This window comes from Mesoplodon mirus (assembly GCF_964341445.2).
Source record: "Mesoplodon mirus genome assembly, chromosome: 2".
Classification (NCBI taxonomy): domain Eukaryota; kingdom Metazoa; phylum Chordata; class Mammalia; order Artiodactyla; family Ziphiidae; genus Mesoplodon; species Mesoplodon mirus.
This window is the reverse complement of record NC_138977.1, coordinates 56,728,591-56,745,934: the sequence shown is the minus strand read 5'-3', so window position 1 is coordinate 56,745,934 and position 17,344 is coordinate 56,728,591. Positions and strand designations below refer to the sequence as shown.

At 39.3% G+C, this 17,344-nt stretch overlaps 1 protein-coding gene across 5 annotated transcripts in view; it reads left to right on the top strand.

Annotated features, from left to right (window-relative positions):
- The window catches only part of PBLD (phenazine biosynthesis like protein domain containing), a 42,849-nt gene that overhangs the window by 5,388 nt on the left and 20,117 nt on the right, over nucleotides 1–17,344 (top strand). For 3 of the 5 annotated variants that reach the window (XM_082611451.1, XM_082611452.1, XM_082611453.1), the window contains exon 2: nucleotides 15,887–16,033. In XM_082611451.1, the coding sequence (XP_082467577.1) occupies nucleotides 15,950–16,033 (84 nt within the window). In that variant the 5' untranslated portion in view covers nucleotides 15,887–15,949. Of the gene's footprint in view, nucleotides 1–57; nucleotides 160–252; nucleotides 855–15,886; nucleotides 16,034–17,344 lie in introns of those variants that run through there. The other 2 variants (XM_082611450.1, XM_082611449.1) reach the window with 2 other exon arrangements.

The window sequence follows — 17,344 nt, the reverse complement described above, 5'->3', positions numbered from 1 at the left end:
ACTTTTTTGCTTCCCATAAAACTGTCAGATCCTCAGAGATCACCTTTCTGCTCTCTCGGGGAGGATGTGAAGAGGCAATAGTGGTCCTATGTTGCAGGAACCGTGACGTCGGGGTGTGGAAAAGTTCTCTGCTGCTCTGCCGCACCAAGAACAAGTTCGGTAAAGGCCCCGCCCTTACCTCAGCGTCACCTGCGTGGAAAGGGAGCCACGTGGTTCGGCCGCCAAGCGCGGGGAGGGCTTTTCTTGTCCACCATGTTTGTATTATGCGGTAAAAATAGGGCTTCTCAGCCGGGAAGATACAAGTGTCCACCAGGCCCTGATTTGGGTTCTCGGGCTGGGGCTCCTTCCCCCGGCTTTGGCACTGCTGGGCCAGCCGCCCCAACGTGGGCCTCGTTGGGGGCGAGGAGGAGGATGTTCATGATTGAAGTTTCCCTGCAGATCACTCCTCGTTTCCTCTACTCGCTTTCGCATTCTCTCTCTTTTAATGTCTCCCATTTTGTAATCTCAGTGACCCATCAGCCGCTTGCGGCACCCGATTTCGGGTTGTTTTCTGAATAGTGGTTTGCATTCTTGAAAACTGCGCGAACAAGTGACGCCTAATAAGTAATTTTTGGTTGTGCTGGCTCGCATACCACCGAGGTTCCTAGTGACAGCTTTTAGGGAAAAACGAAAACAAACCCCAAAAAATAAGCAAGCCTAATTTCTGTAAGAAGAGTGGAGGGCAGTCCTGGTACCTAGATCAATGCAAGTTAAACTGCAAACGAAGGAACGTATGTCAAATGCGAGGGAGAGAAGGAAATGAGTTCGAGTACACGGATGTTCCCGAAGGTTGCAAATGTGGACGAACCTAAGTTGTACACCTTCAGTATCCAAAGACTTTTTACTTTGTACTACAGGCACTAGGAAGCCCGTCGAGAGTGGGATGAGGGGGCGCAAGGAGTATTAGCAGTGGAGAAGCTTGAATAATTTTTCCTTCATGAGGTTTGCAGTGTGTAGGGTGGAGACAGGAGGCCAGTTACCGTCATATAATGGAAACTTCCATTTCGTGGCTTTAATTCATCCTCAAACCTGCGTAAGACAAGTGTGCGACAGTAAGAATTGTCTGGGTCATAATGCCCTACTGTCTTTCTTGAGACCACTCCCTCAAAATAACCCTTAGAGAAAGGGGGAAGGGACAATGTCATCATTTACAAGAGATAGAAAAACGAAACTAGATAATGTAATAACGATAGCTCACAATTATTGAGAGCTTGCTTGAGCTAGGTGCTGTGCTCAATTCACTGACTCTTTATAACCCTGAAAAATAATAATAATTATCCCCATTTTACAGATGGTATGCCTGAGTTCTAGAGAAATGTAAAAAGTTGCCCAAGGTCACACACCTAGTGGCAGAAGCTAGGATTTAAACCCAAGTGGTTTTTACTCCAGGGGCTTAGGGCCTTAAAGCACTATGTACCTACCTGGAGATGTAAATAACCTTTAAGGGAACAAACATCATTTTAGGCAAATTGAAGTTACTTCTTTTTTTTAAGATTTTTTTTTGATGGGGTCCGTTTTTAAAGTATTGAATTTGTTACAATATTGCTTCTGTTTTATGTTTTGGTTTTTTGGCCCCAAGTCATGTGGGATCTCAGCTCCCTGATCAGGGATCGAACCCGCACCCCCTGTATTGGAAGGCGAAGTCTTAACCACTGGACTGCCAGGGAAGTCCCCAAATTGAAGTTATTTCTAACTAACACTGCAGTTAGCATCTCTGGAGACCTGCAGTTAACGGTTTATTGGCTGGAGACTTTTGAACAGGACTGAAACTTGATATCTTGGTGTCTGACACTGTGAGGCGGTCGGAGGAGCTTTCTTTCTTTTTTTTTTTTTCCTCTAATAATTGCTGTATTAGTAAGACTCCAAGCTCCCGCTTCAGATGGTGTTCTTCCCTGGATTCAAATTACATCACTACTTTATCCTTTCTGTCTTTCAGCCTGATTTGGTAGATGGAATTCTGTAATCCCTTTTAGCCCTTGTGTGAATTCAAACAATCTGTTTACTGCCTGAATGAGTTTGGCATTCTCTCCACATACTTTTATTGTTACGGGCCATAATCCTAAAATCATTCTTAAGACTTTTCACCACCAAACTGCTTTCTTTGTTTTTTTGGCCACATTTCGTTGTATTGGGCATTCTGCTGTTTGCCAGTGTGAATGCTTGGGAAGGACTTGAAATTAGCACATGCATGCCTTTGGCTTTTTTATTATTACAGCAAGTAGGAAGTTTTGAGTTTTAAAAAAAGTACGTTATATAGGGGTAAACTTAATTTTTATTTGGCTTCCTATTTTATTGCTTTTCTCAAAAAAAAAATGTCTATCAACTATTCTGATTTGCAAGTTGAATCCTGTAAGGCTTGGTGAGATTGGCTCACCATTGCTCCAGTGGTCCGTACTGAATTGTTTCCAGATTGGTCTCTGTGGAATTGTTTCCATAGAGATGGTTAGAACTAAGGACTCCCAGTTGCTTTTTTTTTTTTTTTCTCTTTGTCTTCCTTTTCGTCATTTCAGTGCTTTCCTATTAGTACAGAGATCAGAGGGACCCTGCAGAGAGGGTCCTGTTAGAGGCCAAAATGAGAGAAGAGATGAAAAAGGAGAAGGAAATAGAAGTACCCACACGGCCCAGAGGAAAACAAGACAGCTAACACGTGATCCTGATTATACCACCAGGATGAAGGGAACAGGAAAATTCCATGCAGAGCCTGAAAAAGAAAGAAAGAGAAATTGAAAGAAACTGTACTCTTTTGGGGGAGGGAAGGCATATTAACTAAAAATTGGCTAAGATAGTTGTTCACATACCCCCCACTGGCATTCTGAAATAACGTAAAAACTGGATTACAATATTTTTGTCTACAGGAAAATAAAATAAGCTAAAAACGTAACAAACCCACAAATAAGTTTCTAGGAGTGTGTCTAATTAAGGTAGTTAATGCCTTTTGAACACTAAATGTCTTACTAAGGTTTTGTGAAATGCTTGTTCTTTGATTTATATCATATATATCTACTCTCTTTAGAAAGCAGTAGTCTTCTCCATCATAATTCAAAATTATTTCTCAAGACAAGACTTAATTACAGTTTACATTCTTTTTTTTTTTTTTCTTTTTTGCGGTACGCGGGCCTCTCACTGTTGTGGCCTCACCCGTTGCGGAGCACAGGCTCCGGACGCGCAGGCTCAGCGGCCATGGCTCACGGGCCCAGCTGCTCCACGGCATGTGGGATCTTCCCGGACCGGGGCACGAACCTGCGTCCCCTGCATTGGCAGGCGGACTCTCAACCACTGCGCCACCAGGGAAGCCCACAGTTTACATTCTTGATACTTTTTTTTGTATCTTCAAGTCACCCTAGTGTTCATTCTGGGATTAGGGAAGCCAAAAGGTGTCACCCAATTGGAATAATTATACACTAAGTAAACTAATTGCAACTTAAAAGGAAAAAAGCACCTAGCACACTTTCTCTAATTTTTGAAAATTAAAAGTGTTGAACATTATTTCTGTCCCAGTGGATCGCTGTGAAGAACAGGGAAAGCAGCTACAAAAGATAGCTACTTAAGGAATTTAAATCAAACTATTGTACTGCTTTTCATATTTTATAAGCACATTGATAACTTAGAAAACACTATACCGTTAAGAGTAACAGACCATTCCCCTCTCCCCCCACACATGATTTTAAGCTTCTGAGTGGTAGATAAAAAGATGTTTCTTCATATATGTACCTATGCCTCTTAGTGTACAAATAACTATGGTTATATTGGGGTGGAGGCACTTTAAGTAACTAATTTTCACCACAGTCTAGCAAAGAAGGCCCAGCAGAGATGATGAGCTCTTAAACTAGAACAATGGTACTGGGATAGATACAAGAGGATGTCTTTGAGATATTTAGGAGCCATTATCAGCAGGATTTAGTGATTGATTAGAGAAGCTGTGGATGGATGAGTAAAAAGTCAAGGATGAGTTATTTTTGGTTTAGGGTTTGATGGTGGGGATAGTAACTGACACAGGGAATATAGGACTTGAGTATACTGATTTTGAGGTGCCACATACAATCCAAGTGGATGTGTCTAGTAGGAAATTAATATGTGCTAGGATATATAGCTGGCATTCACCAACGTATATTTTGCTTTTACATTCTGATAGTTTAGGGAGGTAGGCTCAGGCTAGGTAAATTTGGTCTAGAATCTCTTGTAAAAACTGGAATGAGAACTTATTAACTTACAATGAGGAATAATGAGAAATATAAGTCAAACAGATTGACTGCATCTTGTCCCTATGTTTTGCAGTGGCTGCTTCTGAATATCATATATAAAAAAATTATACTTTACAAGCTAAGTACTGGGGTTGTAATATACAGCATGATGACTATAATATACAGCATGATGACTATAATTAACACTACTATATGATGTATGAAAGTTGTTAAGAGAGTAAATCCTAAAAGTTCTCATTACAAGGAAACATTTTTCTTTTTTTGCTTTCTCTTTTAATGTATTTATAAGAGGTGATGGATGCTAACTAAACTTACTGCAGTAATCATCTCAGAATATATGTAAGTCAAACTATTATGCTATATACCTTAAACTTACACAGTAATGTATGCCAATTATATCTCAGTAAAACTGGGGAAAAAAAGAAATCATACTGTATTACTTAGTATTGCTGTTAACAAATTACCCTAAAACTTAGCAGCTTAAAACAACAGACTTTTATTATTTCATTGTTTCTGTGGGTCTGAAACCTGAGGACAGCTTAGATGGGTGCCTCTGGCTCAGGGTCTCATATAAAGCTGCAATCAGAAGTGTCAGCTGGGGGCTTCCCTGGTGGCGAAGTGGTTAAGAATCCGCCTGCCAATGCAGGGGACACGGGTTTAAGCCCTGGTACGGGAAGATCCTACATGCCACGGAGCAACAAAGCCTGTGAGCCACAACTACTGAGCCTGTGCTCTAGAGCCCGTGAGCCACAACTACTGAGCTGGTGTGCCACAACTACTGAAGCCTGTGCGCCTAGAGCCCATGCTCTGCAACAAGAGAAGCCACCGCAATGAGAAGCCCACGCACTGCAACGAAGAGTAGCCCCCGCTCGCCGCAACTAGAGAAAGCCCATGCGCAGCACCGAAGACCGAACGTGGCCAAAGATAATAAATAACTTAATTAAATAAATTTTTAAAAAAAGTGTCAGCTGGGCCTGCAGTTACTCAAGGCTCAACTGATGGAAGATCTGCTTCCAAGCGCCCTTACATGGTTATTGGCAGGCCTCCATTTTTTTTTTTTTTTTTAATGATTTAAGCATTTTAGAATAGTTGTAGGTTTACAAAAAAGTTGCAAAGATAGTACGAAGAGTTCCTGAATACCTCTCACTCAGTTTCCTTTGTTGTTAACATCTTACATTCTACGGTGTGTTTGTCACAAGTAATGAACCAGCACTGGTCCATTGCTATTAACTAAACTCTGCACTTTATTTGGGCTCACTTGTTTTTCTGTAACATCCTTTTTGTGTTCCAGTATCTGATCTGGGATGCTAAATTACATTAGTCAGCATTCTCCTTAGCATCCTCTAGTGAAGTATTTTGTAGAATATCCTTCAGTTGGAATTCCTCTGATGTCTTTGCCATGATGAGACAAGAGTAATGTGTTCTTGGGAAGAAGACTACAGAAGTAAAGTGCCATGCCCATCACACCATATCAAAAGTATATGCTGTCAACATGACTTATCACTGATGGTATTAACCTTTAATCACCTGGGTGAGGTAGTGTTTGCCAGATTTCTCCACTGTGAAGTTGCTTTTCATCCTCTTCCTATGGTCTACTCTTTTGGAAACAAGTCACTGAGTGCACCCACACTCAAGGGGTATTTAAACTCCATCTCCTGGAAGCCACCGCAAAGAGAAGTCCGTGCACATCGACAAAGAGTAGCCCCCACTCTCTGCAACTAGAGAAAGCCCACGCGCAGCAGCGAAGACCCAATGCAGCCAAAAATAAAAATAAATATATTTATATAAATAAATAAACTCCATCTCCTGGAAGAGAGAGTAGCTAGATAAATTATTTGATATTATTCTGTAAGGTTTTTCTTTCTTTCATTCTTTCATCTTTTATATATGTCAGTACAGACTCATATTCATTTTGTATTTTGGGTTATAATCTACTACTACATTACTAACTTTGTTGCTCAAATTGTTCTTGCTTAGGCCACGGGGAGCACTTTGAGGTTGGCTTCTATATCCCTTTGACATGCCCCTATCCTTTTTATTTTTTGAGACTGCCTTACTTTCTGGTACTAGAAGGTGCTGCCGGCTCATCTGGTATGTTCTTTACCCTGGCCCTAGAATGGGCCATTTCTCCAGGGAGCTTCACTTCCTTTTATTATTGGGGAATGATGTTTAGTTTCCACATTTCCCAAATTTCCTTTTTCTTTTGTTATTCAAATGTAATTTTATTCTATTGTGGTTGAAGGACACACTTTGTATGATTCCAGGCCTTTAAATTTATTGAGACTTGTTTTATGGGCTACCTAACATATGGTCTATTCTGGAGAATGCTTCATGTGCACTTGAGAAGGATGTGCTGTTTACTGCTATTGTGGGGTGTACTAGAGATGTCTGATAGGTCTAGTTGGTTTACAGTGTTGTTAAATCTTGTTGATCTTCTGTCTAGTTGTTCTATCCATTATTGAAACTAGGCATTGAAGTCTCCAACTATTATTGTTGATTTGTCTATTTCTTCTATTCTGTCAGTTTTTGCTTCATGTGTTTTGGGGTTCTGTTGTTAGGTGCATATATGTTTATAGCTGTCATATATTCCAGATAGATTGATACTTTTATCATTATAAAATGTCATTCTTTGTCTATAGTAACAAATATTGTCTTAAAGTCTATTTTGTTTGTTACTAGTATAGTCACTCCAGCTCTCTTTTGGTTATAATTTGCATGGCATATCTTTTCCCCATTTTTTTACTTTCAACCTATTTGTGTCTTTGAATTTAAAGTTTGTCTCTTATAGAAAGCATATAGTTAGATCATGTCTTTAAAAAAAATTCCTTTGATGTGAATTTAGTCCATTTACATTTAATGTAATTAAGGTGGGGTTTAAGTCTGCCATTTTGCTATTTGTTTTCTATATGTCATGTCTTTATTGTTTCTCTATTCCTCCATTACTGCTTGCTTTTGTATTAACTAGATATTATATATATATGAATATGAATATCTATAAAGAACATATGTATATGGCTATTATCAAAAAGAATACAAATAACAAGTGTTGGCAAGGATGTGGAGAAAAGGGAACCCTCATACACTGTTGGTGGGAATGTAAATTGGTGCAGCCACTGTGGGAAACAGTATGGAGGTTTCTCAAAAAACTAGAAATAGAACTACCATATGACTCAGCAATTCAACTTCTGGGTATGTATCTGAAAAAAACCAAAAATACTAATTTGAAAAGATACATGCACCTCAGTGTTCATAGCAGCATTATTTGCAATTGGCAAAATATGGAAGCAACCTAAGCGTCCATCAACAGATGAATGGATAAAGAAGATATGGTCTATTTATACAATGGAATACTACTCAGTCATAAAAAAGAATGAAGTTTTGCCATTTGCAACTATGTGGGTGGACTTGGAGGGTATTATGCTAAGTGAAATAAGTCAGACAAAGACAAATACTGTATGTTATAGCTTATATGTGGAATCTAAAAAATACAACAAACTAGTGAATATAACAAAAAAGAAACGGACTCACAAATATAGAGAACAAACTAGTGGTTACTAGTGGGGAGAGGAAGCGGGGGACAATAATTTGGTTGATAAGTGGTAAGTCATGATGATAAGATGAGAACAGTAAACTTTAACAGAAAAGTGAAAAATTTCCATCCAAAACAGTGGGTATTCAAACATAAATGTAGTTGAAGAAATCAGAACGAGTCTAAAAATATTTGAACAAAGGAAGTGTTTCAGAGCTTCTGTTAAGTCTAGGAAATATGGGTAAAAGTAAACACAAAGTAGTTGAATGCCATATATGTGTGTGTGTGTGTGTGTGTGTGTATGGTCTTAGTAGCTAAATGAAACTAATTTAAAAATAGATTTTCTTCCAAATTTTTATTTAAAAACTTATTTTACTTACAATTTGTAATTCTTTTTTATACTCATTTTCTTTTCACCAGCAAGTAGACAGTGTTCAAGTACACTTTGAATGCCAGTCAGTGCTCTATTAGTTAGTATTTACATTTTCAAAGAACTAAACTGGCATTTATTAATGAGTATCCTTGTTTTGAGGCAGTAGTCATAAGCAAAAGCTAAGTGGATTCTTTTATGCTAACAGCTACAGAATAGCAGAAATCAACTTTCTGTTGTCTGTAGCCACAGGAGACTGTAAACAAGCTAAGACAGTTACAGAGAGACAAATAAGCCTCAGTGTTCCCAGGCATACCCATGGGCAGGTTTAATGACTAAGCTATTTGAACAAGGGAGGTTTATGATTTCCCTACATTTACATGGTAAATGGAACCAAGATTAGAATTCAGGAAGGTGTCTACTGTGTTCTCTGAAACAAACCCAGTGGAACTCCGGGGAAGGTAGTGGGACAGGGAATTGTGAAATGGGATTTTAGTTTTTTCCATACTATTTTATTGTTTATAAAAGGATTATATTCATATACTAATTTGATGATTAAAAACTAAAGAGTTAAAAAAGAAGTATGAATAGTTGGGAAGTCATATGAATTTATAAATTTATTTTATGTATTTATTTTTGGCTGCGTTGGGTCTTCGTTGCTGCATGCGGGCTTTCTCTAGTGGCGGCGAGTGGGGGCTACTCTTCGTTGTGGTGCGCGGGCTTCTCATTGCGGTGGCTTCTCTGTTGTGGAGCACGGGCTCTAGGCACGCGAGCTTCAGTAGTTGTGGCTCACGGGCTCTAGAGCCTGGGCTCTAGAGCACAGGCTCAGTAATTCTGGTGCATGGGATGCTCCACAGCATGTGGGATCTTTCCCGGCCAGGGATCAATCACGTGTCCCCAGCATTGGCAGGCAGATTCTTAACCACTGTGCCACCAGGGAAGTCCCGAAATCATATGAATTTAGATTTATGAGCTTGTACCCTCTGGGGGTAATTTCTTTTTAAACAGCATATTTGCTTGGCATTATTGAGGGACATGTAAAGTCACTCTAGGTGTCCAAACGGAACGTCAATGAAACTAGAGAAGGATAATTTAAATTATTTGGATCATTTGAAAAACACCGTGCTGGATAGTTGCTCAGAGCCCTGTCTGATAGCTGCACCTGAGGACCAGCCATTTGACTGGATGCCAAAATTTGTGCAAGCCCATTTACTGGGTGAATAAAGGCAAGTTGCTCAAACTTTACCTGCCTCAAATTTTCTCTGAGCAATTCAGGGGGACGTTAAACCTGCCTTTTCCTTATAGGAATGAAACCAAAACTAATTTTAAGGAGAGAGAGAGAGGAAAAAAAAAAGACATCTTCAAAAATAAATTCTAGATTAGATCCTCAGGGTAGAGGTGTATGGCTCATTCATGAGATTCTCTTCTCTCCCTAGTGCCTAGCATTGGAGTCTGCCTGCCACACAGTAGCTGTTGAACTGAACTTTGGATTTCTGAACCCACAAAGATAAAGAACAAATCATGAACATTGGCTCCAGCAGATCTTTATAGCCTTATCTCCACCCTCTCCTATCCTCTTGCCACATCTATTTCCATATTGAATTGCTTACCCTGGGATTAATCCATGCACTCTGCCCAAGAAGCCTGTTCCCACCTTATGGAACTGCTGGACATATTTTTGTGTATGTTTTTGGACCCATTCAAATGTCACCTCATCTCTGGAGCTCCCTCTGACTGTCTCCTGGGCAGAGTTATTGCTCTCTCCTTGTGTTCATAAGCATTGTATCTTTATCTTTTTCTTTTATATTTTATAATTTTTACATTGGTCTCCTCACTGACTGAGAATACCTTGACAGAGAGTTAGTGACTTGTTCATCATTTTATCCCCCAAATCTAGCATGTGCCTGGTGTTTAGGAAATACACAGTAACTTTTGAAAATTAAATTGTTAATGTTAACCCTATGTTAAGCATAATTGGTTACCATAGAGCACAAACAGGAATATTAATCAAATTAAATGAATAAAAATACTTTTTCTACCCTTTGAGAACAAAAATTAAATTTATAAAATACATTTTAGAAAGATAGTTTTAATACATTTATGGTGCTAGAAACTTCATGCTCTTTTTGTAGTGATTCTCCAGGTACAGCATCGGCATCACTTGGGAACTTGTTAGAAATGTAAATTCTTGGGCCCCACCTTAGACTTACGAAATAAAAAATTCTGGGCATGGAGTCCAGCAATTTGTGTTTTAATACATCCCCACAGGTGATTCTGATGAATGCTAAAATCTGAAAAGCACTGTTCTAGAACAAATAAAAATGCTTAAGAAACTTTCACACTTGACCAAGAACTCTTTTTACTTAATCAGAAATCTTGCTTAGTTTTCATACATAGTACAATTGTTTAGTGTTTCTTATACCAGGGTCCTTTGTATTCTTGAGTGTCTGCAAATTCTAAGAGAATTTTTAAACTCTTGAGTTTTCATTTCAGAGATGGTCTAAAGTATTTTAACACAAGACAAAATTTCTCTTATGCAGTGGTAGTTTACAGTTTCATGGAATTAAGATTTTAGTTCCTTAAGTAAGAGTTCCTCAAATTCTGGTCCTGGGATATATTCTAAGGCATGGTGGTTAACAACATGGACTCTGGAGTTAGACTATTTGGATTCAAATTTAGGCATTGCCTAAATGTGTGACCTTGGGCAGTTACTTAAAATTTCTGAGCCTCTGTTTATTCACCTGTAAAATGGAAATGGAGATTATAATAAGGATCTATCTCATGAGATGCTCTGAGGATTAAATGCTCTTAGAACCATGTCTAGCACATAATAAGTGCTCAGTAAGTATTTATTATTATTGTTCTTGGAAATTTGTGCAGCAGTTAGGATTTTGCTGGGCTGCAAGTAACAGAATACTGGATTGTGTTCATTTCCTATTGCTGCTATAACAAATTATCACAAATTTAGTGAGTAACAATAACACAAATTTATTATTTTATAATTCTGAAAGTCACAAATCCAAAATAGGTCTCACTGGGATAAAATCAATCTTGATCTGGGACTTCCCAGCCTCCAGCTTGTGAGAAAAGAAATTCTGTTGTTTAAGCCACTCAGTCTGTGGTTTGTTATGGCATCCTCAACTGACTAATCCAGATTTGTTCCTTCTAGAGGTTCTAGGGGAGAATTTGTTTCCTTGCCTTGTTCAATTTTTTTGGCCATGCTCCATGGCATGGGGTTGGGGAACTTCCCTGACCAGGGATCAAACCCATGCCCCCTACATTGGGAGCACGGATTCTTAACCACTGGACCACCAGGGAAGTCCCACCTTATTCAATTTCTAGAGGCTACCTATATTTCTTGGCTTGTGTCTCCTTCCTCTGTCTTTAACTCAGCAGCACAGCATGTTCAAATCACTGCCTTGAACTTTTTTGCCTCCCTCTTCCACTTTTAAAGACCCCTGTGACTTTTAGTCCACTGGGATAATCCAAAATAATCTTATTTTAAGGTCAGTTGGAACTTCCCTGGTGGTGCAGTGGTTAAGAATCCACCTGCCAATGCAGGGGACCCGAGTTTGATCCCTGGTCTGGGAAGATCCCACATGCTGCGGAGCAACTAAGCCTGTGCGCCACAACTACTGAGCCTGTGCTCTAGAGCCCACAAGCCACAACTACTGAGGCCAGGTGCCACAACTACTGAAGCTCGCACGCCCAAGAGCCCGAGCGCCACAACTACTGAACCCGCGTGCTGCAACCACTGAAGCCTGTGCACCTAGAGCTCATGCTCCGCAACAAGAGAAACCACCACAATGAGAAGCCCGCGCACCGCAACGAAGAGTAGCCCCCACTCACCACAACTAGAGAAAACCCACGCGTAGCAAGGAAGACCCAATGCAGCCAAAGATAAAAATAAAATTAAAAAAAAAAAGTCCTGCCTTCAAATGTTAAAAAAAAAAATCAGTTGATTAGCAACCTTAATCCCATATGCAACCTTAATTCCCTGCTGCCATGCAGCATAGCACATTAACAAGTTCTTGGAATTAGAATGTGGACACCTTTGGCTACTTTGGCCATTATTTTGGCTACTCCATGGACTGACAATAGTTTGAACCTTAAGGATATTTGCTGTTTACTTAAGAAGTCTGGAAGTAGGGGGGTCTAACATTGATTTAGCAGGTTAACTACATTGTAAAGAACCTATACTATTTCTTCCTTACCTAGTTTGTTAGCTTTTCCTCTTCGTATTTGTCACCTCATGGTCAAAACATGATCGTTGCATTTCCAGGCATCAGCAACATATTCAAGGCAGAAAAAAGAGGAGGGGGAAAAAGAGGCTGTCCATTTTCCTTTCCCGTCTGCCCCTTTTATCAGAAAGCCAAAGATTGTCCCTAGAATCTCTCCAGCAATCTTGCTCTGAATGGGTCCTATGGCCATCTCTAGCTGCAAGAGGATCTGGAAGAGGGAGCATCTGGCACAGGAGAATGAAATCATACAGATTGGCTTAGACCATTTATGATACATTGTTGGGGCTGGGCGCATTGCCTCCCCAAACAAAATCAGAGTTATTTTAGAAAAAGAGAAGTGCAAGTGTGTGTGTGGGAGGGGTGGGGTGGAGAGGGGTTGTTGTCAAACAGGCAAATGATATTGGATGTTAGAGTCTTGGAGGATTTTTCCCTTTAAAGAAATGTTTTCTCTTGAGAAGCCATGCAGTATTTCTAGAAGCCTGATAAAGTACTTAGTTGTAGAATTTTATTTTTCTGTACCAAATTAGAGCAAGAAAACAAGACTAAAGAAACATTTTAAAAACCTAAACATGTAATTTGTGATCTCTATAGAAAAGTTAGACAGTCTTTTCAATATAAATTTTCTCATCCAATTGAACACATAGCTGATGGCTGAGACAAACGGGGCTGTAGTTCAATGGGGCTAAAAACTTGCTCCTTTTGGCATACCTATGATTTCTGTAACAGTGTCAATTCTATTTACGAAAACTATGCTTCATTTTCAGAACTTTAATTTGTTTCTGGTCTCTATTCAATTTTTCTAAAATATTAAAGGCACTCTATAATAAAATTTCCAAATAATTACATTAACAAACTGCAATGTACTGTCAGTAATGGTGATGCTACTGAAACTGAAATGTTGGCTGGCAGATGATACCATGTTGAGAAGCCCTAAGTATTTGCCAGTCAATGTATGAAAGTTCAGTTGTGATGCATGCTCAGTGTATTATTTACTTAATTCAATAAACATTTATTGTGTCAGGCACTGTTCTAGAAACTGAGATTTTAGTAGCAAAGAAAAACACGAAGAGGTTCTGACTTTATGCTCTTTGCAGTCTGGTTAGAATAATCCAAGAAACATAAATGAAAATTCAAGGAATTTTAAAATCTATCAGATCACCAATGGTGGGACATTCTCATATGCTAAGTTGATACACTCTCTGAAAATAAATTTTTTTAATAAATTTATTTATTTTTTAATTTTTGTCTGTGTTGGGTCTTCATTGCTGTGTGCAGGCTTTCTCTGGTTGCTGCGAACGGGGGCTACTCTTTGCGGTGCGTGGGCTTCTCATTGTGGTGGCTTCTCTTGTTGCGGAGCACGGACTCTAGGTGCGTGGGCTTCAGTAGTTGTGGCTCACGGGCTCTAGAGCGCAGGCTCAGTAGTTGTGGCGCACAGGCTAAGTTGCTCCGTGGCATGTGGGATCTTCCTGGACCAGGGCTTGAACCCGTGTCCCCTGCATTGGCAGGCGGATTCTTAACCACTGCACCACCAGGGAAACCCTGAAGATAAATTTAAGTGTATGTGTAAGTTAAGATGTCTGTACACTTTGACCCAGAGATTTGGTTTTTGGAAATCTATTTAAAGAATCAGAAATGCAGACCAAGATTTACAGTCAAAAAATTTGATCACTACATTATCTTTATAAGTGAAAAATTAGAAATAAATACTCACCAAAGGGGAAATAGTTAAATAATTTATAGCATATGCATGAGCCTATTGTAAATCGATTAAAATGATGTTTTTGAAGCATTTATACTCATGCTATACTCTTAAAAGGGTAAAAATTATGATTAAAAACTGTATATCTAAAATATTAATAATGTTATTGCTTGGAGGTCAAAAGGTGCAACCTTACTGAAGTTATTGAAGGGGGTCAAAAGATACAGATTTCCAGCTGTAAAATAAATAAGTCCTGGGGATGTCATGTACAGCATGGTGACTATAGTTAACAATAATGTATTGCATATTTGAAAGCTGCTAAGAGAGTAGATCGTCAAAATTTCATCACACACAAAAAACCCCCTTTTTTTTGTAACTTTGTATGGTGATGGATTAACTAGGTAGTTAATGATTGTGGTAGATCATTTCCCAATATATAAAAATATCAGATCAGTATGTTGTACACCTGAAAGTAATACATCAGTTATACCTCAAAAAAAAAAAAAAAGGCAGAAAAAAGTAGGCATTTGGCAAGATAGTTAAGCAAAACACTTGTATAATAAATTAAACACAAAGAAAAGAAAAAGAAACCTGTAGGCTTGGGAGCTGCCTAGTGGGCTGGTGCCAGGTGTGGCTGCCAGCAAGGCGTCCCACTGTTATTTATCTTAATCTTGAGAACAAGAAATACATGTTAGGATAGGTTCGTTTCTTTTAGATTTAAACAAAGCACCTTCTAATTTGCTGAATTTTTTTAAAGTTCTATAACTTTGGGAGGGAAGAATCCCTCCATACCTATGACAAAATCCATGCTTTCTAGTAAAGCAAAGGAAGCACTGAGAATGTTTAACAGAATTTCTCTCCGTAGGGCATGAGAATACAGGAGATCCCCTCCCCACCCTGCTTTTCTATATTTTACAGGTTTTCAGTAAAGAGAAAGTGTTATTCTTATAATGAAAAGCTTTACTGTAACAAATCTATATCACGAGTTAAAAAGTCTCTATCTGCAGATTTATAAAATAACACAAAATTAAAGCATGAGGCTCCTTTGACTATGTTAAGTCCAAAAAAAAAGAAGTTATTGCTGATTTACATGGTTATGAGTCACTTTTTGATTTTCCAAGTTTTTTTATAATGGGCATTGTAAAAAAATATAATTTATTTATTTTTGGCTGTGTTGGGTCTTTGCTGCTGCGTGTGAGCTTTCTCCAGCTGCGGCGAGCGGGGGCTACTCTTCTTTGCAGTACGTGGGTTTCTCTTCATGCAGAGCACAGGCTCCAGGTGCATGGGCTTCAGTAGTTGTGGCTCATGGGCTCCAGAGTGCAGGCTCAGTAGTTGTGGCACACGGGCTTAGTTGCTCCGCGGCATGTGGGATCTTCCCGGACCAGGGCTTGAACCCGTGTCCCCTGCATTGGCAGGAGGATTCTCAACCACAGCGCCACTAGGGAAGCGATAATGGGCATATTTTTTATAATTAGAAAAAATGCATTATTATAAAAAGGCAGTAATATTCATTGGGAAACTATAAGCAACATATATGCCCCTTGAAAATTTCATGCACTTCATTAAAAACATAGCCTAATGTAGTTTTGGCTACTCTAGGAATATGACTATGTTGTAAAGTACATGTACACTATGAAAAAAATATTCTATTAATCCAGGAATTTAAAACAAATTCAATTTAGAGGCTTAAAATCAGAGGATCACTTTAAATGTAGGTGTGTTAGAATAATTGCTTGACTTTGTACCTGAAAAATGCTAGTTGCTTCTGTACATCAAGTAAAACATTAACTTTTTGATTTTTTGCAGCAACAAGCATGAAAGCAGGCTACCAGCAATTTTGAGAGCTTGCAGAAACAGCTTGCAAGGAAAATGAAGTTCCCTATTTTCATAGTAGATGCATTCACAACAAAAGCATTTCGTGGGAATCCTGCTGCTGTTTGCCTCCTAGAAAATGTAAGTAGTATTTTGTTTTGAAATGCAGTGCTTCAAATCCTAGATTCCTGTAGAACCAAGTATTTCCTAAAAAAAAAAAAAAAAATCAGACCCACCTATTTTTGTACCTCTCTGGCTTGTGTTCTTTGTCAAATGATATCAGCAATGTTCATGTCTGCAAGTTGGTTTTGACCAAATCTTATGATGAGACTGCTTACACCTAGATGCTTAGGTCTAGAGAAATGAAGATTCATGTAAAGAAGAACTAGAGCCAATTAAAAAAAAAGTGGGGGGGGATTTCCCTGGTAGTTTGGTGGTTGAGACTCCCCCCACCCCCCCACCCCAGCCAAAAAAAAAAAAACTCGAGCTCCTTGTAGCCTCTGTGTTTTCATTTAGTTAGCACCAAATGGGGAGGAGAATGAAACTAGATGAGTTTTATGTGACTGGACATGGCTGATACTACATTTAGCTTAAAAGATTCTAGCTGGATATTTTTAACCTTACCTATAGTTCAGACAGTTAGAAATTCTTTTCAGGACCAAAGATGAGACATTTTGCAAGGAATTAAGTAATGTAGTAGAAAGATAGAAGGAATTAAGCTCTAACCTAGGGAGAACTCAGCTTACTGAAAGTCTCATTTTAAAAATGGCTCTTTGATTGGATAAGTTTTAACAGAATACTTAAATTTTCTTTGATCTTAGATGCTTTGTGTTGTTACCTGGGTGTTAGGAAACAAGCCAAGGTACACTTCTACTCAGAGCAGTTAGTACAAGAGTAGATTTTCTGAAAATTTCTTCAGGAACACAGTAAGCAACTGATGATCTTAATGGGCAGGAATAGAAAGGCAGAGATAGCGAACACGGTGGGGAGTAGGGGGAAGGGGAGGGTGGGATGAATTGGGAGATTAAGTGTGACATAAATACACTACCATGAGTAAAATAGATAACTAGTGGGAACCTGCTGTATAGCACAGGGAGCTCAGCTCGGTGCTCTGTGATGACCTAGATGGGTGGGATGTGGGGTCGGTGAGGTCCAAGAGGGAGGGGATATATGTATACCTATACCTGGTTCACTTCACTGTACAGCAGAAACTAACACAACATTGTAAAGCAGTTATACTCCAATAAAAGAATAACACATTAAAAAAAGTCTTATTGGGTTTCCCTGGTGGTGCAGTGGTTGAGAGTCCGCCTGCCGATGCAGGGGACACGGGTTCGTGCCCCGGTCCGGGAAGATCCCACATGCCGCGGAGCGGCTAGGCCCATGAGCCATGGCCGCTGAGCCTGCGCGTCCAGAGCCTGTGCTCCGCAGTGGGAGAGGCCACAACAGTGA